Source organism: Gymnodraco acuticeps, unplaced genomic scaffold (genome assembly GCF_902827175.1).
Source record: "Gymnodraco acuticeps unplaced genomic scaffold, fGymAcu1.1, whole genome shotgun sequence".
Classification (NCBI taxonomy): Eukaryota; Metazoa; Chordata; class Actinopteri; order Perciformes; family Bathydraconidae; genus Gymnodraco; species Gymnodraco acuticeps.
Genome location: NW_022991654.1, coordinates 169570 through 195209, shown reverse-complemented (window position 1 = coordinate 195209; position 25640 = coordinate 169570). Strand labels below are relative to the sequence as shown.

General features: G+C 39.2%; 1 protein-coding gene across 3 annotated transcripts; it reads right to left on the bottom strand.

Moving 5' to 3' along the window:
* Nucleotides 1–1575: 1575 nt before the first annotated feature.
* si:dkeyp-120h9.1 (uncharacterized protein LOC566469 homolog) lies at nucleotides 1576–17710 on the bottom strand. 3 transcript variants are annotated; one of them, XM_034198544.1, is made up of 12 exons: nucleotides 17553–17710; nucleotides 13677–14060; nucleotides 13212–13387; nucleotides 12877–13019; nucleotides 10831–10956; nucleotides 10414–10558; nucleotides 9937–10060; nucleotides 8783–8886; nucleotides 8593–8689; nucleotides 8331–8480; nucleotides 5415–5598; nucleotides 1576–4388 (listed from the first exon to the last, which is right to left on the bottom strand). In XM_034198544.1, exons 2-12 carry the CDS (start codon nucleotides 13803–13805, stop codon nucleotides 4294–4296), a joined length of 1473 nt encoding a protein of 490 aa, XP_034054435.1. In that variant the 5' UTR covers nucleotides 13806–14060; nucleotides 17553–17710; the 3' UTR covers nucleotides 1576–4293. The 3 variants fall into 3 exon arrangements, with proteins under 3 accessions (XP_034054435.1, XP_034054437.1, XP_034054436.1); XM_034198546.1 differs by lacking the exon at nucleotides 17553–17710 and adding an exon at nucleotides 17216–17512; XM_034198545.1 differs by lacking the exon at nucleotides 17553–17710 and adding an exon at nucleotides 17228–17512.
* Nucleotides 17711–25640: the final 7930 nt, after the last annotated feature.

Sequence of the window (25640 nt, the reverse complement as noted above, 5' to 3'; positions counted from 1 at the left end):
AATGCCTGACTAAACGTCCTCCTTGTCTGACACCCATTCCACAGTGGGGGATGTTAATGGCGCCTGATTGGTGGAAAAAGAGAGAGTACTAATTACTGAGGTACATTACTCATTTAAAATGCAAATCCTGAGGATATTGCTGTTTATTTAAATGTAGTAATCAAGTACCTATCAAAACAGTAACTAGTATCCTTAAGCATGAATCACATGAGGATTTCAGAGCAGCAACAACACACGGTCCGCAGGAGTCACTAAAGTTCCCTGGAAGCTTCTCTGTTTCAGAGCACACCTGAGACAATTAAGGTAGACCCAGGAAAGACAGGCAATTTGGAAGAATCACTCAAACTGAGGACAGAAAAAAGCCAACATACAAAGTCTATAATCCTCTAATTCAATCCACACTTACGGTTGAACTCCCTGCGGCAGACATGAGGCCTCCAGGGTCGGTTTCGTATCCAGTTCAGCCGTCGGCGCAGCTCCATGATGCCAAGCTGGTGCCACAGTGTGCCGGCCCCTCACCCATCAGGGAACAGCCACCCGGTGCTTCTGCCCACCACAAAGACAGAGAGGCCCTGCAGAGCATTAGTGGAGCCGAGTACCAACTGAGCAGCCTGGACTTTTTAAAGCCAGAAACTCACTTTGTGCTGCACTCTGTGGCAGAGAGCTGTTACCGTAGCTGTTGTGGAGCTCGGCTGTATTTCATCTTTTATTCATGACTCAGTGGAACCCAACTCCCTCAGTGTTGGGGAGGGACAGACGCAGGACTCTCCCCAGGAACACTCACCTATCGACGGGCAGCATCTGAGGCGCAGAGTGCACACCCTGCTGAAATGTGATGCCTCTGCAGCGGGCCCCGGGGGGAGGAGGTGGAGGAGAGGTCGGGCTTGGCCGGCCACCTGAGGAGGCTAGAGGGAGGACGGTCAGTCAAAGACACCATGGGGTCAGTTTGTGTGTACATTCAGAAATACACATGATCAGTGTAAATGTGGCACTGTACCATGTAGGTGTTTAGGGTTCTTTTAAATCTTTCTTCAAAATGCTCTATTCAGAAATGTTTTCCATTATTTTTACTGCCTTCTAGAAAAGTACACCTTGCATCACGTCTATGTTTGATTATATTATCTTTTAATTTATCTTGTTTTTTGCAAAGTCCTTTATAACTTGATTTTAAAAGTTCTCTACTAATATGTAAAATAATTGTTTTTTTAATGTTTTATTATAATTTCAGGAAAAGCTCCAAATTAGTGTTGAAGTAAAATATTGAAATTATTTGTTCATAACATAAAGATTTGCCGTTTGCTATGTAATAAGATAAGGGAATATAGAAATGCATTGTTAAACTTAAGGATAACTTTGGATAAAAGCATCAATGCATTTGACATAAACCCATTTACAAAAACATAAAAAGTATAGTAGCGCTAAATCAACTGTTAAAGATCACACACCATACAGTTTGGCGAGACTTCATGCAGTTACGAACTTACGAGACCATGACCTCTAGTGGCTGTGAGCCGCTGCCGTTAAGATATCCTTTGTTTCCACCTCAGTGGATAGGAACAGAGACTGAAACACACATTCTGTACATGCCTTTATTCAAATAAAACAGCTCCTTCCCGTCTCAATCTGGGCAAACAAGGATTCCTCAACTGAAAAGCATCTCTTGCCATTTGGTTTTCCCATGTTCTGAATATAATAAATAAAAACAGTCAACATAGCAAGCACTTAAGACATACTTCTAAGACAAATAACAACTTTATCAAACAGTACTGGAAAACACCCAGTCTGTATTTGGTACCAGATGAAACATCAATATAGTTCAACATTCAAGTCCTGTGACGCGAGTATATCGGTTCTCAACATGACACTATGCATTGGATCACATTGAAAAGATTCTGTATTTACTGCAGACATGTGGTTTTCTTCTTAACAAGCTACACAAGTAGTAGTTTGGTTTAAATGATGACAGCGGAGAAAGCAACATGTAACATAATGTGCGTGTGCTTCTGTTGGCTGGTGATGAGGAAGTGAAGACACAATACATTGTTCAATCTAAAACCTGTTTACTAATCCCAGCTGAGAATTTACAGACCTTTACCTTGACTACAACATTTGAAGCTGCTCTACTACCTGAAGAACATTTGGCAAATCCTACAGAAATGTAAAAATAGGATTGTGCTTAAGACACAAGAAAATATCAAAAATAGACAGGGTCTTTGGCAGACCGCACTTACAGAAGGCACAGAGCGTTTATAAGAACTACAGCACAAACAAAACACTTTTTTCTACCTCTAATTCAACCACCTACATCTATGTATTCGTCACTACAAAGCAGAGACATTTTGCTACTGGCTCTGAGCAGAAAGCGACCAGCCTGTTTAAGAGCTTTGGCTGTGCACGGTGAATACATGGTCCAAGTTGGTGATAGATTCACAAGGCATAATTACAGTAAAATATCTCATGTGTGATACAAACTCTTTAAAACCAGTGGGAAAAAAGAGAAAGGTCATAAGTATCAACGTGTGCACAACAGAGTGGTTTGTTTACCAAGACATTACCCAGAGGAGTGACGCAGGCACCTAGCGAGAAACAATCACCGGTAACATATTTAGAAACCTTCTTTTTATATATCCATAACACTAATGTTACACTCCTCTCACCGGGGTGTGTTTGTATGAAAACAGAGAACAAGATGACTGCAACAGCAAGATGGACCTTTGAATGACACCGTTAAAGCTGGTCCCTGGGAGTTTATATCAGCTACCACTAGGAGGCACTAGAAATCAAGTATAGCCTTGAAGATGCATTCGAAGATGAAGGTCACAGAAGAAAACATCATACATTACAAAAAGCAGGATGCACATAGCGACAGATTTATGACAAGCTTGTTCGAACTGCAAGAAATAAAAGCTTTTGTAAATAATCTCATTTTTCTAAACTGATTACAAATTATCTTCATTTGGTTGGAAATAGATCAGAGTAAAGCTTTCCTATGACCAAAGACGTTGTACAATAAAACATAAATGTGATGTGAAAATTCACTGCAGTATTTAGAGGTCTGTCAACAAAACACAATGTTGTTGGACGTTATCTGTCTGGGATTTATACAAGCTTGCAAAAAAAAACTAAAAAACGTTCCCAACAGGAATGTTTACCAGTACCACACACTGGCAGATGACCCGTGTGATGTTGATGCAAACCAATGAAAAACCAGAGAGCTACATCATTGGGTTGGTAGATGTAATCATTGTTCAACTTCTTATAATCATTGTTTTCGCCTTTAAATTACTTGATCATTCTTCATTTTATAACATTAAGGGAACTAAAAGGATTGAAGGGGACTTCAACCTTTGGATGAACTATCCTGTGATATTTGCGAAGTGTTCAGGAGAATTTTACTCACAAAATGTTACTTTGAATTATTTCAGAAAACCTTGCTTTTCTTGGATATTTCTGTCTAACAAAGAATCCCAAATGAGAACATTCATGGTGAATATAAGTAAATGGGATCTGGGTTTAAAAACGGCTAAACTATATCAGTTACAAACTCTCAACCACCTCGTGCAGAACTATCAAACAGACTTTATTATTCTAGTTGTTAGCTTATTACTTCCCACTTAGGCTTAAAATATCAGGAGATATGTGAGAAACAATGTTTCCTTCACGAGTCAAAGGTAACAGGGTTATTAATAAATGTACAAATGGTCATTTTGGTGGTGAAGTATTATTTTAAAGAAGGTACCAAGATTTGAACCATATCTTTTGCAAGTTCCCATGTGCTATGGTAACTCACTTCCTTAACACGAGATGAAACACATGTAAGGTCCTTTTCGGTTCCACCTGTGTCTTTTTTCCTCAGTAGCCTCCTGTTTGTGAATAAATCCCCTCAGGCATGCTGAGTCGATTCCTCCTGGATCAGGTTGTTCATTTCCATTTGTCGCAGCATCACCCTGAGGCTTCGGTCAGCTTTTGTGTGTGTGTGTGTGTGTGTGTGTTGCAGTTTATGGGCACATGTGTGGAGGGAACTTCATGGCCAACACTGCACTGCGTAAAGCATGTGAATGTGCTCAAGTTTCAGTTAATCTGTACAGTGCTGTTTGCTTGGGGGGGGGGGGGTGTGTACTTATTAATTCCTGGTCCTTTTACCATACGGCTCAAATGTGAGAGAAGAGATGTGTACAGCTCACCTCTCCCATTTCTTCTTCGTCCTTCTTTCATTCATCAAGTTATACAGCTCAAAGCTTCCTTTGTGTTCATTCTTGTTATTCCATTCCACACAAGGCCTTTGTTGCTCCATCATTCAATCTTCTCCGGGTCTATATTGTCCAGGTCGATATCAGGCGAAGCCACACAGCACATGCACAGTTTCTGGGTGTACAGAGAGATCCTATCTGCAGTGACAGAAAAAAAGAAAATCAAGGGTTTCACTCAAAAGATCTTAAGAAATACATCAAAAGACAACAATAGCCAAAGTACTTAAGGCTTTAAAATATGTAGGCTTAAAATAATAGTATTGGGAGGGGTTATTCTTCAGCTGTAGGGGTTTTTAGCACTCAAGAGCCTTTTACAGAATGTGGGCGCTACATAACACTGAACTTTGAGACACTAATCCCAATCACTCCACAGTTATTAACTCTAAGACCAGGAGTTTTCATTTGTTCATGTCCCAGCAGTAGCTGATCTACATGCAACTCACAGTCAGTTAAGTAAGCTACTTAAAGAGGTTATCCATAAATTATATCACAAAACCCCATTCACGGACATTTCACATCTTAAATGTTATTAAGCAGACAGGCTTTCTGCAGATGTCTCTTTGCCAGTATATTCTTTGGGTCGATAATCAAGACATTGCAGTACAGAATGTCAAATAAAGGTGGAGGTGATTTAGAAAATGTCTTACAGCTTACTCAGTTTGTCTACCAGAGAGCATTGAGTTCTCATCTTTAAAAATGTCCACCCCATCATGATTGAGTGTGTATTATGGGTAAAATAAATTACCATCGACCTACATACATTGTAATCGGACCTTTGAAAAAGCAATCCATCTTATCTGTTTTAAATTCAATATTAATTCAGTACAATATAGTTTTGTTTCTGAAAATTGAAATGGATTGTACTGGATGAATGTGCAGTTATTCATATGTTGATGTGTGTTTGATTTGTCTTTATAATTGTTAGTGTGATGAAATGCATTGGACTGCAATTGCTCTCAGTGTTCCTGCCCAGGGACTGCAGATAGAAATTAGCTTATAGTCAAAATAATCTTCTTTTTTTTTTTAGACAAATGTATTTTAAGCATGATCCTTGTTCATAAAAGTTCAAACGAATAATAAAAACATAATTCCTACAATTCAAATAGGGTCATTTGGCCCAAATGTGTCGTTAGTCGGAGCCTAATTAATCACCAAGCTTCTTACCAAGCATTGTATTGAGGAAGGCTGGTCTGGAGCTGGCTGGCAGGTAGATGCAGAAGTAGTACACAGGTGCACCAGACAAGGCCACAGAAATCCCCACCAGAGAGTTGATGGTGTCGCTGTAGAGGGGAACAACTACCAGGAAGACGCTGCACAAGCAATACACGATGGGGAAGAACAGAGACAGCTGCAGGGCAGGGAGACGAGAGCAAAGAAAGAATGAGGAAGCAGAAAAACGAGGAATGAAGGGTATGAAAAAGGTTGGGTGGAGAGAAACAGAATGATTAAAAACAATTACATTGACAAATACAATTAGTTCAAACAATATTCCTCTGATGATATGATTGTGGCCTTAACTGCTAAGGCAATATGCAGTGCAGTCATTTTTATGTTTACTAAGATAACCAAATAAACTTAAGTGAATTCAAAACATAATTGTCTTTTAGGATAGTCATAACTCAAAGCCACGTCTGAGGGTAGTGTTGATGGGTAAACAAACGTAAACAAAGGTCTGTAAGGCTTGAATAAGTAAAGGTAGCACCTACTCTATCAGATTGCAGCTTTTTGTATTTTCTTACTTTATGTTATGCCGTGTATATCGCTTTCTGTTCAGTTCTATTGAAGGTTGTTGACGGTCAATGATTTGATGGAGAAATAACCAGGAGACTGAGGATTTTTAAGTAATGTCATTATATGATACATTTGGCCAAGGGTTGCTCTGTTTACCCAGCATGCATCTCTTTAACAGGATTAAGGCAAAGGGGAAAGCCCTCGTTACATTTCTCAAGGTATCAAGAGTCTTTTCAGCTGGTAAATGCTGTTCTCAAGATGTAGATGTCCTGTATTTCTCTTTGTAATATATCAAACTAAATATCTTTGGGTTTTGGATCAACAAAAAAACATTTAAGGACATCTCCTTGGACTTTAAGATACTGGGATGGACATTTCAGTATTTTATGTCATTTTATAGACCAAGCAATTCATTGATGAATCTAGAAAAATATGTGAGTATATTGATATTAAAAATAACTACAGAAATATGACTCAACAATAACATGTGGTATAAATTGCATGACCTCAGATCTGTCACTAACATTTCTGATTCTGTACTTTTTTCTGTGTCACTGAGTTTACATGATTACATCAACTTCTCGTCTCTGCATGTTTAAGGTGTGGGAGGGAGACCCGGCCATCCAGGATTTGGGCCCGCTGTTTTAATCAGGGCTGAATACAACATTTTAATTGTTTTATTATTATGTTTTTTGTTATTTGTAGGGCTTTGTCCTAATATTTATTTTTAAACTATGTTGAAAGATTAGTTTAATATCATTTTTTTATTTTGCTATGAAATTCTGAATGAAAGGCTGCGCGCAACACTGGTTTTTCGCTGGGTTGAGTCGTGTGGGTTTTTGAGTGAGACGCGGCACAGCAGCCTGTCAGTTTACTCTTGTTAGGTTAGTTTGGCTGTTATCATTTATATTTATCTGCAACCAGAGTTGGGTGTAACGCGTTACAAAGTAACGCGCTACTGTAATAATATTACTTCTGTCGGTAACGGAGTAGTGTAACGCGTTACTTTTATAATTTAGTAATCACACTACAGTTAATAACATTGCCCCGACACGCGTTACTTCATTACTTTTATAAAATAATCACACTCACTGACAGACTAGAGGGGTTTCCGCCGCAGGTTTATATACATGTAGGCCTATGTAATCTGCGCGACTTGCGAGACCACATCTCCACGTGCAGTGCTGCATAAACATGGCTGAGTCATCTGTAAACTCCCTCAACGGGGCGCTCGCTCTCTTTTGTTGATCGCCCTCTCACGGTGAACAGTTCAATGTCCCGCTTCATTGTAGGAATTCTGCCGTGTCTCTACCACTTTAGTTTGACCATCTCTGTTACTAAGTTATGGAATACTAAATACATAAGTAATTAGATACCTTACCTTTACTGCGCTCAAAAAGAATGATAAGAATAATGCGTCTTGAACTGGTTTCATTAATTAGTGTCTTGACGTTTCACAGACTGTTAGCTTGTTGTGTGGCTGGTAGCCTATTTTAGAGCATATAAAAAGAAAGACTTGTGTTATGTCTTCCTTAATGCAATAGTAATTGGGGGTGCAAGTGGAGTCTCGCAGAGGCAAAACTGTGGCGCGCACACTGTAGGTGCGCCGCAGTCTGCGTGATCTGCCTGTAGGGAGGGGCGGGCCGGCCCTGCGAGTAAAGTAACGAGTAAAGTAACGAGTAAAGTAACGAGTAAAGTAACGAGTAAAGTAACGAGTAAAGTAACGAGTAAAGTAACGAGTAACTTTATGTAGAGAGTAACGAAGTAGTGTAATATATTACTTTTTTTTAAAGTAATATGTAATATATTACTTTTTTTTAGTAACGACCCCATCTCTGTCTGCAACAATGGATATCAGGAAGTGGTTCACGAAAGGACATTGGAAGAAATCAGTTACGTTACCAACGAGCTAGCAAGCCAGCCAGGGACAAGGGAGGCTGGCAATCAATAATATTTTGAAGAGAAATTGACTCAAGCCGGCTCTCTCACAAACTCCTGCTCTGTGCGCAAGCAGACCGCTGCACACGCTCTCTCCATCGCTCAACCTCACTCCACCTCTCCAGCCTGCGTGCTTGCCCATGTTGGCACAGCGTTACAAATGTGCCACAAAACCAACCAATGGATGTAGCCTGCAATAAGACCGTCAAAAGCCTTATGGCAACCTAAAACCCCTCAGTTTCCGTAACAACAATTCACGAGCACCTCCCTCACCCCCACCCCGTTGACAATTCAGATTTCCCGGGAAATGTAAGTTTCAGTGTGGGCCCGCCCTGGTAAATCAAATGCCCGCCCAGAGACGTATGTCTGCCGCCGGGTCTGCTGGGAGGTGGAGTAAAACTAATTATGTACCTTAACAGGTCTGTGCATATCGGGAAATTTGATGCGAAGGTAGATCTGGCTGGCTATCGACAGGCCGATGAACAACCAGTAGTTGAAACTGAAGTAGTTGATCAACTGGAAAACGTCAGGCACGGACAGGTATAACAGAGACATGCCACCCTGAAAACAGAAGATCAAACACACAATTTGGTAAAGAACGCATCAGGGACATCCAAAAGGAATCAAAACAAGCAAGAATAAAATGTAATAAGAAACCATGTGTGATACTGACATTGAAAAGCAGAGCAGGGATTGGTGTGAAACGCTTGATGTGGATCATGCACAGCACATTAGGTAGGTGACCTTCTCTGGATCCGACGAAAAACAACCTGCAGGGGAAACAAAAAGGTGTTACACATACTGTGTTTCCTAGAGTTTAACATTCAAAACCTTACAGGCAGTAATGAGATGTCTGTACCGACCTGGAGGCAGCGATGATGGAGGAGTTGAGGCCTCCGTAACAGGAAATGGCTACAGAGAGCGGGATCATCCATCGACCCCAGCCCAGCACCTCGTCGGCAAACGTCTGAGGAGACATCCAAGAGTTTCTCACTGCCCTCATTGATGTAATAGTGCGACTTTGTTATATGTATTTGAATCTGTGAAACTCAGCTCAAATTGTAGGTTTAATTACAATGTGTAAATCATTTAAATGTATTTGTATCTTTAACTCAGTGATCCTAATACTTTAACATCACCGGGTGTAGTTGAAGGTCAGTGTGGTTCCTAAAAAAGAACACTCGCACTCTACTTTTGATTTCCCACAGTTTTCTACAGAGTCAAGACAATAACAAAAGACAGTAATAAAAAGACTCCTAATGCAGCAACCCAGTCAATACCATTATTTATACCAGCTGTAAAATAGATTGTTGGATGCATGCGAGAATCTGTGCTTTTTCAAATGAAAAATAAATATTACTTAATCTCATACTTTGACTAGCGCTATTCTGCACAAGATGAGAAGTCCTGGCTTCATTTCTGGGTAAGAGCTGAATAAAAGTGTAACAGCAATATGATATCTTGTAATCGAACTTAAAACACACTCTGAAAACTCAACAAAAGCTTTTTTGATTGCAAACACTTCTCTTGTTGAGCTTCAAAATGCTTGTGCCAAACAGGATTTACGTTAAAATATAATTAACTTCCAGTGTGGTGTTGAGTAGTGAATTCAATCACCCCTCTCTAATATTGGACAAATCTGGTTTTGGAAACATAAGAAAAATATGTGTTGTTGCAACCGACTTAGTTGATCAAATACCAGTACAATACTTCCTCCTCTGAGGCACTAATCACATCATCAGCTTCCCCATTTTCCTGTGTGGGGCACCAACCTCTTTAGCTAAATGAGGTTCCTGCTATCATCACGACTCCTACAGGCACAGATAACCAGTCTGCTGAAGCAGACTGGAGAGCCAGTGGCTGCCAGCCAGACTGAAGAGAAGACAGGAGAGGAGAGGGAGGAGATATCTAAACCTGCTGCCTCTACAGGGCTGAGAGGATGCTGTCACTTTGGTCCTTTAGGTTTAAAGGTAGAGATTAGACTTCACATGGTCAGATTTGGTTACTGCTGACTCACCACAGCAACAGCTTCACTGGTGAGCACTTGGTCTGCATCCATCACCACGTAGTAAGCGATGTTGGTCAAGATGTAGATCACAGTGACAATGGGCATGGAAATAGCAATGGACAAAGGCAGATTCCTAAAAATGAAATAAGTGATATCATTACCTCAATGCTTATATTTATTGACAAATACCTGGGGGAAAGTAATTGCTAGAACACACAAAAAAACAGTATTACTGAAGGTTTAGAGAATCCAGATTATACAAATATTTGTATCTGTGAGTCTGTTACTGTGGTGTAAAGTGAGCGCATGATGACCTGGGAATTCCCAAGTAAGATGACTTAGTTTTGAATCAGATTTATGAAATGCTAGATTTACAGTAGCTCAAGTTAAACTAAGCAAGAATAATTCGATCAGGAATTAAAATCAAGTCGCGCTTATTGTAAAAAAAAAAAAAAGAAGAAAAATCTGAAATGCCAGAGCTCGTACCTCTCTGGGTTTTTAATCTCCTCTGTGATGAAGTTGAGCGTGTCCCAGCCTGAGTAGGAGTACAGGGCCGCGTAGAGGGCCATGGCCATGTTACCGGGGTCCAGTTTGGAGCCTTGGAAGGAGTCCTCAAAGTTCTGGTTGAAACCTACAGCAACATGTAAAGAGGAGTTAACATGATTTTCTTTTATCTCGACTAAATTGTTCATGAATATTTAATCCAGCTTCTAATATAGGTAGGGTTTTGAGTGAGCTGGCCCAATGTCAAAATCAGAAGTCGTATCAAAATTGGAGCAGAGGTAGAGCAATATTCACCTTTTTACCGTTTCTAAGAAATTGATTTTAACTGATGTTATGTATTAAACCATCTCCAGCATTCCTAAATGGATTCAATGAAACAGATTTTCTCGGACATCCTACCTTGTCCAAGCTTAATCAGGCCAGTAATGATGATGACGATGAGAGCTAGGACCTTTGCTACGGTGGAAATGACCTGAAGAATAGCTCCCCATTTAACTTTCATACAGTTCACGAAAGTCAGCAGACCTAATAAAGATAAAGCAGACAGGAACACTTATCAAATATAAACTCAACATGGTTTTTATACTGAATGGTGGTCACAAGCAGAGAGGAGAACGTAAGCAGGAATTCTAATTAAAACTCAAGAAGCTCTGGAGAAATCTGCTTGATTTATTTATTTTCAAATAATTTAACTGAATATTTGTGAATTGGTTGGATAGGGGTATTTGTATGTATTAACTTTAAAATTCTGTTTTGCACTCTGTATTTGTGGAAGGAGGAGCACTGATACAAGGTGTTGTGGGCGTTCAGAAACTAGTAACAGGATTTCCTCCTTCAAGCTAGATGGCAGATCGTCCTGTTGATACAGAATGTGAGGCCCCGTCACACAGTCCCTTCCTCAGAGATCAGTCAGTACAACAGACTTAGCACATTACTTTAGATCCTATCCAAACAAACCCAACAGGCTCAAGGCTGAACAAAGCTTAAGGGATGCCATTCACTAAGCACAGCAGACTTAAGGCAGAGTGAGAGGGGAAACTGACAGGTATTAAGTGTAGTTACAGACATATCCCCATAAATGCAATACAAATAGATTAAGCTGCTATGTTTAGAAAATAGTGTTTTACTTTGCAGCTATTGATAAAGCTTCTTCTAAATCCACCCTTAAAACATACAGTTTGCAAATGACTTAAAAAAGGGACTTGCATAAAAGGGTTAACATATACTATCAACAGCTAAGAGGAAAAACGCAAATTAAATGAAACTGTGGAGTCTATTTTTATATAACATTACAAGACTGATTCTTATTATTACATGATATGCTTATTGTGCTCATGAGATTGCTATGACTATAGAATAAATAGACACAATCACTAATCCCAGGTTCTGATGGGTTAGATACCAACGAGGGGAACAGTCAGAAGAAAGTTTAGCTTGCAATATTGAAAGTATCAAGGTCGAGTGCAGAGACTGAGAGAACACAAAGAGGTAGTCAGAACAGCACATCACACCGGCCTTGACTCTGTATGGGAGCCGCGCTCCCCCGCAAAGCTAGGAAGCAACATTATGGTTTCCCACTATATCTGAAGAAACGTTAGAGAAAACAAATTAGTATGATGGTGCCAGAGTAGGGACGGACTTCCACAGGCCGGCCGAATGCTTATTGGAGGATCGTGTTGCCAAGAGACTATCTGAGTCTGCGCACCAACCAAAGAGAACCAAGTCTAAACCGTGGTATCTCTTCAGCTAGTCTTGACCAATCATAAATGTACGGGCAACGCCCTGTGTAATAAAATGTATTGTCGCACGAGGTTCGAGGCTCTTGACGGATTTGGTGGTTACAGATTACAGCTTTGCTGCCTGTGATTCCCAAAGACGTGACGAGTACTTGGCCAAGTAATATATATATCTCTTGCTCTCTTTACAATAAATAGTTAAACTTAGAAGTTGTCTGTCTTTTCTGGAATTCTGAACCCAACAAAACCGTCAATGCAAAAGAATGCTCAAGTGCAGGGTGCAAAAGAAAAGGCAGTTTCAAAACATGTTGAATACTGTCCTAACACCTAAACAGATAAACTAAGATTAATTTTATTTGAACCTGTGTTTTTCATGAAAACTTTAAGGCAACAACAATACTGGACTTGAGACGGCTTAACAGTTGCACATGCACTCAGCCTTTTAAAGTGATGCTGTGGGTAAATATCACATTTGAAGATGAATTTTGTTAATGCTGGAGTGCAAGAGATTCTAGTCAACCCTTCCTGCAAAAACAGCTCCAGTGACCCTCCTCTCACTATGGATACTGTAAATAACAATATACGACATAGGGGTCAAACCCACAGCAGACTCACCCAGGTAACCCGTGTCCTTTCACCACTAATGTTAAAACACATACAAGAAGTTACATATGGCATGCACTTATGTGAAGTACATGGAGAGCCTGACCTATGATGGCAGCAGCGATGAGGCGGACGGGGACATATGGGGAGGGGCAGGAGGGGTAGAAGGGCTGGACCAAGTAGTTGGCGAAGGTCAGGGCGATCACCGCCTGACAGGCTGGCTCCACTATCAACAGCGACGTCCACAGTCTGCAGCAGAATGGATAGGTCTTAAATCATAAAAAGGCTTACATACCCAACATGGCTTTAGTAAAGTTCACTAGTTTTTGGAATTGCTTTAGTTTGAGACTAACTTCCATGTCCATGTCCAAAAAACATTAAAACAAAGCAACGAGTTCAAGTAAACTGTGTGCAAACAGAGAGATTAAAACAACTCCATACCGTATAAAAGCCAATAAGCCTCCAAAGGCCTCCAGGATATAGGCGTAGGACGCTCCAGATTTACGGATAGTAGTTCCTAGCTCAGCATAGCATAACGCTCCAAACACAGAAAATATCCCTCCAATGGCCCACACCACCAGGGACAGGCCATATGAGCCTGTATATTTAAGGACCCCCTGCAGGATGGGAAATCACAGTGAGCACATAAGAAACTATCACTTATCAAAAAAGAGAACATGAAGATTTAAATAAAACATCAGATTGTCTCACTTCTGATTTCAAGATAACCCAAAACCCCATTTTCTCAAAGTTATTCACTAAATACTCATTTCAGATTCAATAATGTTTAAATTATAGAATGCCTTTTAAAAAGACGAAGAGTTAAAAACTATTCCTATTTTGTCTTTGCAAAAATATATTTAAATCAATGCAGACTGATTGTAGTAACAAAGCAGAGTCTCTTACCTTAGGTGATACGAAGATCCCGGATCCTATCATATTTCCCACTATGAGACAGACCCCATGGAGGAGGGAAATCTCCTGCTTCAGCCGCACGCCGCTGCCCTGAGACGCCGAGTCCCCCTCAGCAACCATTGTGGAGGATGTACAGCCTTCAGCCTCGACTCAGAGCAGTTAACAGGGACGTGACTGGGAGTGACAAAGACGTTCTACCAGCAGCGTAAACTGAGACCGGTTGAAATTGTAGAACAATAAAATACTGGTCAAAATGAAAAGAGGGGTGTACACCAAGAGAAGAAAGAGGGAGGTGGGAGTGTGACTGGAAAGCTAAGACTGCCTGTTTCAAAGAACCATTGTTGAATCCACAGATTAATTCTCTATCGGGATAATCTGCGAGAAAAAAGAAAAAGAAACGCAATGTCACAGAAGTGCTTTGCTCATCTCAGAAAATGTGCCAAGAGGAGATGCAGTAAGTGATTCTGACTCATCATTGGTATATTACTCCTAATGGACACTTGGGGCCAGTAGGTAACTGCAGACGAGTAAATAAATGAGTGAGTGAATGGATTAAATGAATGCCTATGCAGATTTATGGTTTGCATATATGAAGCAGACATTAACCATAAACCACCCTCACTGAACTGTCGTTGAAATGGATTCCATTCTAAAACAGCTGAGTGTCATAAGCAATGCCAAAAATATTGAGGCCCTTATTATGAACAAGCTAGATTAAAGGGGGGGGCTATTGATGTTTATTTTAATCTAGATGAATAGCAAAACCTAATGTAATGGTTCAGTTACCTGATGTTATTGCAGCATCTAATACCTCTTGAGGAGCCACCATTATTGATTTGTAAAAACAGTCGACTCGTACACATCTAATCCACGCCATAGCTGCCAGTAGCTTCTCACAGAAAGCTGATTGATCTAAACACTGGCTGGACAAATTCAACCGCATTACATGAAGCCTGACAAGACATATTTGTATGCGATATGTAGTCCAGTGATTCTATCAAATTGCATAATTGATAGTGCCGTTTTAAAGCGGTTGTACATAAAAAATGACAACATAATGTACACCTTGTTCGATCACATGATTTTCATTTGAATAATGATAATGATATTTGATCCTTTGATACGTTTGTATTCAACACTCCAGGGTTTTTTTTCCATGTACTTTTTTTTTTAAAGAATGTACAGAAGAAAAAAACTGCACAGACTGAGTTTCCACCTGGCCAGGATCCAATCGTATGCAAGCAAAGCCACCTAGAGATTTGGTCTGCTGAGCTTGCAAGAATGTATACATGATAAATACACATACACTACATTACATTCTGCAACAACCTCAGTCTACACCAGGGGTGCCCAACCAGTCGATCGAGAGATGTGTCTAAAAATAGAACAACAATATTCTGTTTTATCGTTAACGTCCTATAGCATAATCTCCCTGTGCCAGAATAATGCACTTGAACGCATCAAAGCTTTGTGATTGGCCTGCGTGACCCCATGTGTCGGGGCGTGGCTGGTGGGCAGTGGGCACTATTTCGCTGACGTTGTCCGTGTCAACAGGAGTGCCAGTCCGCACACACACAAGACCGCAATTATGGCAGAAGTAAGAAAGCCCAAAATATATAATTTTCACTCCGAGTGGGAGGATGATTATTTGTGCATCTATTCCAATTCAAAGTCCATCTGTCTCATCTGCAATGCGAGCGTGGCTTTATCGAAGAAGGGTAATTTAGGAGCGGCATTTCAAAACAGTGCACAAACGCTACGAGACGGAATTCCCTCCCAATTCTGCCCTACGCTCCAAAAGGTGAGGGGCCTGAAAGGACAGCTAAATGCACAGCAGTCCATTTTCACCAGGCCCAACAACAAGAGCAAGGCTGCTACCAGAGCATCTTATCGTGTCAGTCACGTTCTTGCGAAACACATGAAGTCTTTCAAAGACGGCGAAGTTGTGAAAGAAGCATTCCTGGAGGCTGCCGACGCGCTTTTGGGGGACAGTAAAAATAACAGTAGCATTTCAACAGAAATTAAGTTAGATACCGTTATTAATCAGCTGTAAGTTTTTGTTTGTTTGAACGTATTCATTATAATTATTGTACAAAATGGTATAAGAATGCAAACTTAAATTGATTATAGTCTATTATCAATTCAGGTTAAGAAACTAGTGTTGCTTGCATCCTATTTTAAAGCCATTTATTTGTATACTCTACTAAAATGCAACAAAAAAGGGTTTGACTCTATTAATTTTGTCTTTTATATTGCACTTTGGCAGCAGATTCCTGTGTAGCTTCAGATCTGAGTTGTCTTATTAGTAAGCCTAATTTATACTTTTGTAGCAACACTATTTGTATATAATGGCAAAGAAAGGGTTCAGAGTATTTTCTTTTTTCCCTGTGTCATATGTGGCAGCACTGTTCAATGTTTCTTGAAAACATTACCCACTGTAGTATGTGAGGTGTGAATAAACTCCAACTCTGTATCAACAACACTGTTGTGTAACTTCAGTTAAATACTTGTATGTGTGTAGATTAGAATTAAAGAGGTAAAATAAAGGATCTTCAGTATTTTATGAAGTATTAATCGTACAAAAGTCAGTTTTATACAAGTAGAAGTGTGTATCTTGTAGTAGGCTGCCAGTAATGGCTACGCCTCTCTATTTGGACTGGTAGATCTCGGCAGACTGGCAACTTTAAAAGTAGCTCTCGGTTCAAAAAAGGTTGGGCACCCCTGGTGTACACCGTCACTTCTCACCCACCACACGTGCTTTTTCCATGTTTGAAAAACAAACAGACAAATCACACTGACTAAACTCAACACGCTCCCTGATGAACAGGTATCAATGTATAACTATTTTTCAACTAAGTGTCCTTACATTTTGGCCAACGTTTTTTGTTAAAAAGGAGCTGAGGTTTACCATCCTAAATGTGTTTTGTTTTTTTTAAACTAACAATATCCAAATATGTATATTACAAAACTACAAATTCTGTCTGTCCCTGTTTCCTGTACAAACACTAGATAAAACATAGCAGTAAAGGGGTCTGTGATGGACAAGCGTGTCCCAGTAGTTGCTAAACGAAATTATGCTAGCATCTGTTCAGCATGGTTGAAGCAATATGGCTGCTGCAGTTAAAAGTGCCACCGGTTACAAACAAACAGTAAAAACAGAGCTCGGTGGAGGAAGTGATTAATTTGTCCACATTAACAACTACATTTGCTTTGTATTTGCCCCCTGTCCACAAAGAAACTCGTGGGTGAGTCAATTTAACTATCACTAAGTTATTATCACGCTTGGATAAAGCTAAAACACAATAAGAAAACAGCTTTCTTTCACAAGTAAGGTCAAAGTTTATAACCTAACAGTTAGACAGCATGGGGATGTAAAACGTGGCCACGGACTTTGTGGTCACATTGTCTCAAAAATAAACTGCACGTGTGTGCCGTACTTTTTTTTATCTTAACACTTATCAATCTAGATACGTCTATAGTTTCCAGTAACCAAAACACATACTCCTGTTATTCCGCTCCAAGACACACACATTTTCGCTTACTGTCAATGATTAGCCCCGTTAGCACCGGCAAGAGGCAGAGGATGGTGAGGGGACAGTTAACATCCTTCAGCAGTGCAGATAGTAACGTTCACTTCATCAGCTAGCACCGGTATCCCTTTAAACCGTATCCATCCGCTGTGTGACAGAGCTAACAGAGCTAGCTGACATACCTAACCTAACTGATGCAATACATTGATGCTAGTTTGTGATGTCATGTTAGCTCACTATGTGATGTACCTACATCCTTTGCAGACAGTATAGTCGAGGAAATAAGTAACCCCTCCACACACCACACAAAAAAACATGGATATAAGGAACTAGTTACCTATGTTGCGCCGTGTCTTCAGTCGAGCAAGCATCAACTCATGTGCCGCATTTTAACTTCTGCTAGTTAGTCCATAACATCTCCAGATAGCTCCTCCTCAACCGCCAAATGATGGAGGCACCACCCACTGACAGACTGAGGGTTGTCCAGCTCTCTGACATTCTTATTATAATTCATTATAATCAAACAACCTGTAGAAAACGCGAATGTTTATTAAATTAGCTACTTCAAACATTGACAGCCATTGTATGGAAGCAAACAAGAGACAGAAGTATTTGAATTGTATTAGACACCGAATTTATAACATTGAAAATAATTACTTTGAAAATCATGTATCTAAATGTTTTTGCTCCGAATTTACCTATGTGAAATAAAAATGTAAAAATTCAAGTGAAAAAAATTCGAATGTTCAAATTCAGATCCCAAAAATTCAAGTGAAAAAAATTCGACGTCAAAAAATTCGTTGTATAAAATTCGATGTCCAAAATTGCGATGCAGCATCATCCGGGCTACTCAGACAGGATAAGCAATCGAGCCCTAATGCAATCAAACCGACTTCTGGCCTATCAGAGCACGGCTTTGTCAGTCATGTGATCACAACAACCCGGGAGAAAAATGACGGAGAACAGCGGGGCTCGCCGCTCGGTAAGTAGTCAGTTTGTGCTCTTTATTTTTACTTGCTCGACAGCATTTGTATCTTACATTAGCTAGCTAAATGAGAGAAGTAGCCTTGTGCCTTGCTGTTAGCAAGCTCCGTAGTTATCATTAATTGAAGTGAATCACGTTACCGTGTGTGTGTGGGGGGGGTGACGGTTTGCAAAGTAACGTAACGATCACTTCGGTTAGATAAGTCAAGTAGACCATGCTACACTATACGAAATACACTCTTACAAAAGCCCTGCATTTAAACATGTTAATGTTACTTTAGTAAAAGTATGCTAGTATAATTAGGAAAGTGTTGTTAAAGTATTTAAAGTAGACACAAGTTATACTATTATATGATATCATTTGATTTATTGTTATTACCGATGCACGAGTTGACTTAACTGTTGTAGTTGGAGCTCATTTTGAACAATGAGCTAACTAATTATTAATTTCATAATGGTTTAATGTGCTGACTATTTTCTACATTAATAGATTAAGGTCTGGTTTGTTCAAAGTCTCAAAATAGTAGGACATGCTGTCATAATTACCCAGAGTCCGAAGTGACACCTTTACAATGTTAAAGCTGTTAGATAAATGTAGTGACGTAAAAACTAAAGTATTCAAGATAGTGTAGTGGAAAATAGATAATGTTTTTTTTTTAAATGTTACCAAAACAAAATCTCTTGTTTTGGACTGACAGTAATGATTCAAGAAATAGTAGATACATAAATACACACATCAATTTGTTGTGGATGGAACACAACAAATGGTGCTCTTACCTGTGATGCCTCCTCCAAACATTATAACCAGACTGTATCATTAAAACTATAAGTAACAGTTCTAGCTACTTGACTTCAGACAAACAATTCAAAAGACAAAATCAACACAATTTATTGAAAGACCAATCTTTATTTCTCTCCTTTTGTTTGTGTTATTAAACCCTGTCAATCTAAAAAACTGAGCAACTCAACAGTTAACTTTATATTTCTTATCCTCCAAAGCATCTATTACACTATTTGTTCCCCTCTCATATTCACAGAATGGATGATTAGAGACTTTGGGGTAAACCTCAGCTTTATGAACGTCCTGTCTGTTGGTTTGGCCAGAGAGGGCTGAGGGTCTTTCCCTGCGAGGAGGACCAGGCCTGAGGGAGGAGGACCTGCACCAGCTGCACCTACAGAATTTAGCCCATGCTGGACATAGCTGTTACCACCTGCACAGGCCTGTCAATTAACAGATTAACATTGAGTGTAACTTATGTATGGAAGCCCATTTCCGCCACTTGAAAAAAATAAAATCCCCATGAAAAGTCATAATTATGAGATAAAAAAATCGAAATTATGAGATAAAAAGTCATAATTATGAGATTAAAAAGTCGAAATTATGAGATAAAAAGCCATAATAATGAGATAAAAAGTCTTAATTATGAGATAAGAAAGTCGAAATAATGAGATAAAAAGTCATAATTATGAGATAAAAAGAGACACTTTGTCACAACAGACAAACTAGCAGCTCTTTGGCTCGAATTCTCTTATTTATCTTGATACGGAAATGGATTGTGAGTACATTGAGGACTACTTTAAACGTGGATTTACAACAGATGAAATACTTAATTTGCTTGCTGATTCACATGGAGTTGTACTAAGCAAACGCACCCTTGAAAGGATTTTAAGCAAGAAGCAGCTCTGGCGTCGAAAGAATAAAACCGATGTGGCTGAGGTGGCAACCTTCATTGAACAGCAACTGGAAACATCTGGTCAGTGTCATGGTTACAGATGGATGCACCAAAAATGTTGGTTACATGGAATTGTGACTGACAGAGAAACAGTGTGAATACTGCTACAGTTATTGGATGGTGAAGGTGTTGATCTGAGGTCAAGAAACAGACTGCGAAGGCGCATCTACCACAGCTGTGGTCCAAACTATGTATGGCACATTGATGGTTACGACAAGCTTAAGCCATTTGGAATTGCAATCAGTGGATGCATTGACGGGTTTTCCAGAAAGATGATATGGCTTGAAGCTTACAAAACAAACAAAGACCCGAAGATCATCGCTAGCTACTTTATTGATGCTGTTATCAAAGCTGGTGGGTGCCCTGCCAGACTCAGACTTGATTTAGGAACAGAAAATGGCCATATGGCTGAAATGCAGCAGTTTTTGCATTTTTCTGAGAACCAAGCTGAAACAGACAATGTAACCTTTGGTCCAAGCACTGGAAACCAACGTATTGAACGATGGTGGCTGACCTTGCGAAGTGAGTGTGTCCAGTTTTGGATGGACCTTTTTGACAAACTGAGTGTAGATGGCTACTTCTCAGACAACTTCTTGGACAAGTCCTTGATCCAGTTCTGCTTTCTACAAATAATACAGGTACTTGTCACATTATGAAATAAATGAATGTTGAATGTGGTGAATATTTTTAAAGAGCCACAAATGACCATGTGTAAAATAGAAATTGCCTGTTTTCCGTGGAGAGAGTGAATAATAAGTTATTGTTTCTGGCTAACAAAAATATGTGGGTATTCAGAGTAGCTGTGTCAAATAAGTAGGGTTTATTTTCGGGTTTATCCACCACATTTTTATAGCTGTTAAGATATAACATTAGTTGCACTGCTGCAATTTACATTTTACAGTTATTAATATGATTGTGCCAACCTACCATAGTACAACTAGAAGACACATCTCACAAATATAACAAACCATGGGTCAGGAGTGTTGTGGAATATTTTCCAAGGCCCATAACTTTGACCCAGTGTATCAGTTCAAACTGTCCTGACTGAGCACAGGCACCTGTAACCTTGGCTGCTGTGCTCTCAGTGTTTTGTCTCCCTGTTCCTGCCTGTTGGCATCAGCTGATAGAGGTGTTATCATTCTATCTTGTTATGCAGCATGTTGATGATGCTCTCTGAACTAGCTAAATACATGGGTCTGGGGTAGAGTTCTTTAGAATTGACGTGGCAACTCTACCGTGAAGTCAGAACCTCTGACTCTTGGACTTGTGATGTGAATCCTCCGGCCGTAACTCCAAATAAACCATCATGTGTTTGACATCAAAGCTACTGCTCTTCCCGTGTCTCCTTCCTGAGTCGGTGACTCCCACTGCATAGCTACACAGAAGTTTCCTCTACAAGGAGTATACTTGACTAAGGCAGTAATCACCACTGCCCAGTATTTTTATACATTCTATTTGACTGAATATTATTTGCCTCCTAGGAAGAACTTAATGAGGTTGTATTGACTTGGAACAATCACAGAGTCCGTCAAGTCCATAACTCACGATCACCCCATGGACGTCCCTCCATATTGCATGCAGTCCCTCATCTGTATGGAGGCAGAGATTGTTTGTACCACGTGGACCTGGAGAAAGTTCAAGTCTGCCTTGATGAGTGTGTGTTCAAGGACTTCCCATGTGATGAAGATGTGTTCCATATCTGTGTGGATCTAATGTCAGAGTATAATCTGAAATTAACAAATGATGTGTTTGAAACTGTTAACCTGTATATCACACTCAGACAACTGATGAACAATGAACTGGATCATTAACTTTCCTGGGGCAGTGTCACAATTTATATTTCAGAAATGTGTATTTGTTTCCTGTTTCATTCCAGAACAAATTGAAATATATATACTGATTGCAATTGTCAGAATTATGATATACTTTAACCTGTGATGAATGAAAATATAATTGTAGCTGTTTGAGACACGTCAAATATGTACCAAATATTCTCAGTACATATATTTGTATGTACACACAAACAAAGTCATGTGTTGCCCTTAGATTGACTATGTGTAAAAACAGGATACAAATGCAAAATACACACATGTATTAATATAATTATGTATTCAATTATTTAAACAGATAGCATACAAAATTGCTGTTTTCATTCATGCTCCATTTATCTGAATCCAACCAATCAGCTGGCAGACTTCAATAAACCTCTGAAATCAAAATGGCTGTTTTCATTTTGACTGCATTTTAATCTAACTTGCTACAGTATCAGCAGTACGAGAGGTGAATTATGTCCAATAACGTGTCACCACACTATAAACTATACTCCAAATTCTCCAACTAAGGAGGAAGGGGAGCATTATTTCATTTTATTAGATTTTATTGATCTTGTAATACTTAAAATAGGACTCTTGGTTATGTGTGTGTGTGTGTGTGTGTGTGTGTGTGTGTGTGTGTGTGTGTGTGTGTGTGTGTGTGTGTGTGTGTGTGTGTGTGTGTGTGTGTGTGTGTGTGTGTGTGTGTGTGTGTGTGTGTGTGTGTGTGTGTGTGTGCGTGCGTGTGGTGCGAGAGTGAGCGAGCGTTTTTATGTTTCTGGAAGTAAAACGAAGCAGCAGAAAATATAGGTCTGTGAAGTATTTTGTGTAACAAGAAGAACTAAACAAATGCAACGGCCTCTATCCAGTCATTTCGATATTATTGAACCTGAAGCTTGTTGCTTCGGCCCTGGGAGACCACAGAGTAATCCCCTGTTTCCTCGACTACGAGGGTTAGGGAGCCGACAGGAAAGTTCAACACATGCATAATGAATGCTATCCATGCTATCTGACTGTACCACTTCGGTTTTGTGATGTTACTGAATAATCGCTATGGCATTAGCATTTCCCCCAGAATAGCAAACTGAAAAGCGATAAAGAACGACAGTGCAATGTACAATTAACGCATGACTTTTTAACCACTGCGTTACATGTACTGTAGGCTACTATAATTAGTGGTGTATGTACCGTAGCTGAGATAACATTTACGGGTTAGTTAGGCTAGCAGCAGCAGTATGCCTACACTATTGTCATTAGTGGCGTGAACGTTACCACAAAACTATAGGCATAGGCATATATATTATAGTTCATAACAGGTAATGTCAAAGCTATGAACTGCATTGTTGTAGTTTAGCTGCAATATAGGCTATATAACATCTAACATTTACAAAAGTCACCTTATTTAGGACTAGATGCCGTTTGCATGGTGGAGAGCAGCAAGGTGATGAAGGGACCTTTGAAGACAGCGCCACTGCAGCGCATGCGCACTTCTTATCTCATAATTATGACTTTTTATCTCATTATTTCGACTTTCTTATCTCATAATTATGACTTTTTATCTCATTATGACTTTTTATCTCATAATTTCGACTTTTTTATCTCATTATGACTTTTTATCTCATAATTTCGACTTTTATCTCATAATTATGACTTTTTATCTCATTATGACTTTTTATCTCATAATTTCGACTTTTTTATCTCATTATGACTTTTTATCTCATAATTTCGACTTTTTTATCTCATAATTATGACTTTTCATGGGGATTTTATTTTTTTCAAGTGGCGGAAATGGGCTTCCATAGCTTCCATACTTATGTATATTATTTCGTTGTTATTTTAAAAAAAAAATGGTGATGGTTCATGCTTGATAACTTTTAGTTCACATTTCAATAAATTGTATTTGCACTCCTTTTGTCCATTATTCTTACTGAAAATGTTAAATTACACATTCACATCTGACTGAAGATTGGCACCATTTATTTATGACGTTGCAAACTCGGCAGTACAAGGCACAAGTATTGTGAAGCTCATATAGTGAGGCAAATGCATTTGATCAGCTGACTTTTATCACATCAGCTTCTCCTTTCCCTCTTGGATGTTCTTCTGGACCCTCAGAGAAAGAGAAAATGGTGAAGCAGTCCTGTCTCTCAGGCGTGTCCTTTCCTAACAGAAATATCAAGAAACATTATTGCAGAGCAAGTGTGTTATTTAAGAAAGAGGTGTGTTTGTTTGTTCATAAATATAATGATTTTCTTATTTGAATGTGTTTTTTAAATCCAACAGTGTACTACAAAGATAATCAGTTTATGAATAAACCGTTCTAAATTCATCAACATTGAAATAAATGTATTATTCAAATAATATTTAACTGTTATCAAAACTTAGTGCAACTGTAGAAGCTTGCTCTGTCCGGTTGTCTCACTGAAAGACAAAGGGTCGCAGCTCTCACTATGTTAAATAATATTTGCCTTAAATACATTGAAATGTGAAAGTTGAACAAAAAAGTGATGTTGCTTGGTAAAATGTAACCTTTAGCTAAGAAAGTGCTCTCAACATCACTGATGTGTAGGTGATCTAGTATTCAGTCATGTTTAATGGCATGTATATCAGTGTATTAGAGTAATTACTTTATGCATTCTTTGTAAAGTATGAAAAAGGTATATGCACCTTGTAATCCGTGCTGAAGTTCTCTGCTGTGATGAGTCCAGATCTGTCTCTCCTCCTCTGGTCCAGCCTGTCTGGATCACCTTGAACAAACAGATGTAAAGTTACATGCGTGGCTTACAGACTTCTTTACATGCAAACTACTTTTTTATCTTCTTTTAAAAACAGGTCATAATCTTATTGTTATACTTAAGAAATTGCTGGATATCACAGTCCTTATACTGTATCAGTTTGATTGAGCATTATTGTGTAGGTCCTATTTATTTTACTGTTACTTTGGATGAGGTTTTCATGAGTCAGTCAAACTAATTTGTTTTCATGCCATATTCATATGCATCACACACTTGAGGGTAAGACACAAACCTATTTAACAAATGCAATGGATAAGCTTCATTTCCACTGAAGTCACAGATAACGTCATATCTACTATTTAAACATAATTTCCTTGTCACTAAAGCATTGACTACGCTATTCATCGTCCTTAAATGCAGGCATTAAGTTACATGTTCCGTTGTACAGCCACGATAAGGCTGTTTCTCAAGTGTGATGATAATACAATTAAAAGAGGCATTGGTAATAATATTAAAAACAACAATGTTTGGGTCGGATAGGCGGTTAGCTGCAATAAATAACTCCAGTTCAACAAACCATATTATAATATCTAAGGGAGCGTTATTTCTGGACCATCTTGAAATGTGACGTTCATATTTTAAAGATACACACATTTCATTGTGAGGTTGATTTAATATACACTAAGCCTCTCTTCAACAATACGTTGACGTTAGCTAGTCTATTTTATGTTATAGTAGAGCATAGCGAATTTAAATGAACCTTAACAATGCATACAGTAACCTAACTAGCAAACTAACTATCTAACGTACAAGGATGACCTTATTTTAGCAACCTCGCACAGAAGCCTTTTTGTATACAGTAGCATCCCACTTAATGTGTTACACTCTTGGATGCTACGCATAGCATCGTTAGCACAGATGGAGCTACGATTGCTCAAATGCTAACCCAACTCTAAACATTCATTAACGTTAGCTTAATAAAAACACCAGTAACATTACCGAAGAAACTGCATTCATGGACGGTCTGTTTCAACCGCAGATAAATCCTATATTTGCATGACGAATAGTCCACCAGGAGCCAACACAACAAACACGGCCGAGTTCAAGTAGTGTTCTCCTCATGCGCTGAGCCGCTGTAGCATCACGGAGCTAACAGTGAGAC

Excerpts from the sequence above, each read along its gene's own strand:
- si:dkeyp-120h9.1 (XM_034198544.1), bottom strand. The coding sequence starts at position 13,805 with ATGGTTGCTGAGGGGGACTCGGCGTCTCAGGGCAGCGGCGTGCGGCTG. Across the intron at positions 8,690-8,782 it reads TCCATCATCGCTGCCTCCAG|GTTGTTTTTCGTCGGATCCA; the intron begins GTCGGTACAGAC and ends TTTCCCCTGCAG. Across the intron at positions 5,599-8,330 it reads ATATGCACAGACCTGTTAAG|CTGTCTCTGTTCTTCCCCAT; the intron begins GTACATAATTAG and ends CCTGCCCTGCAG.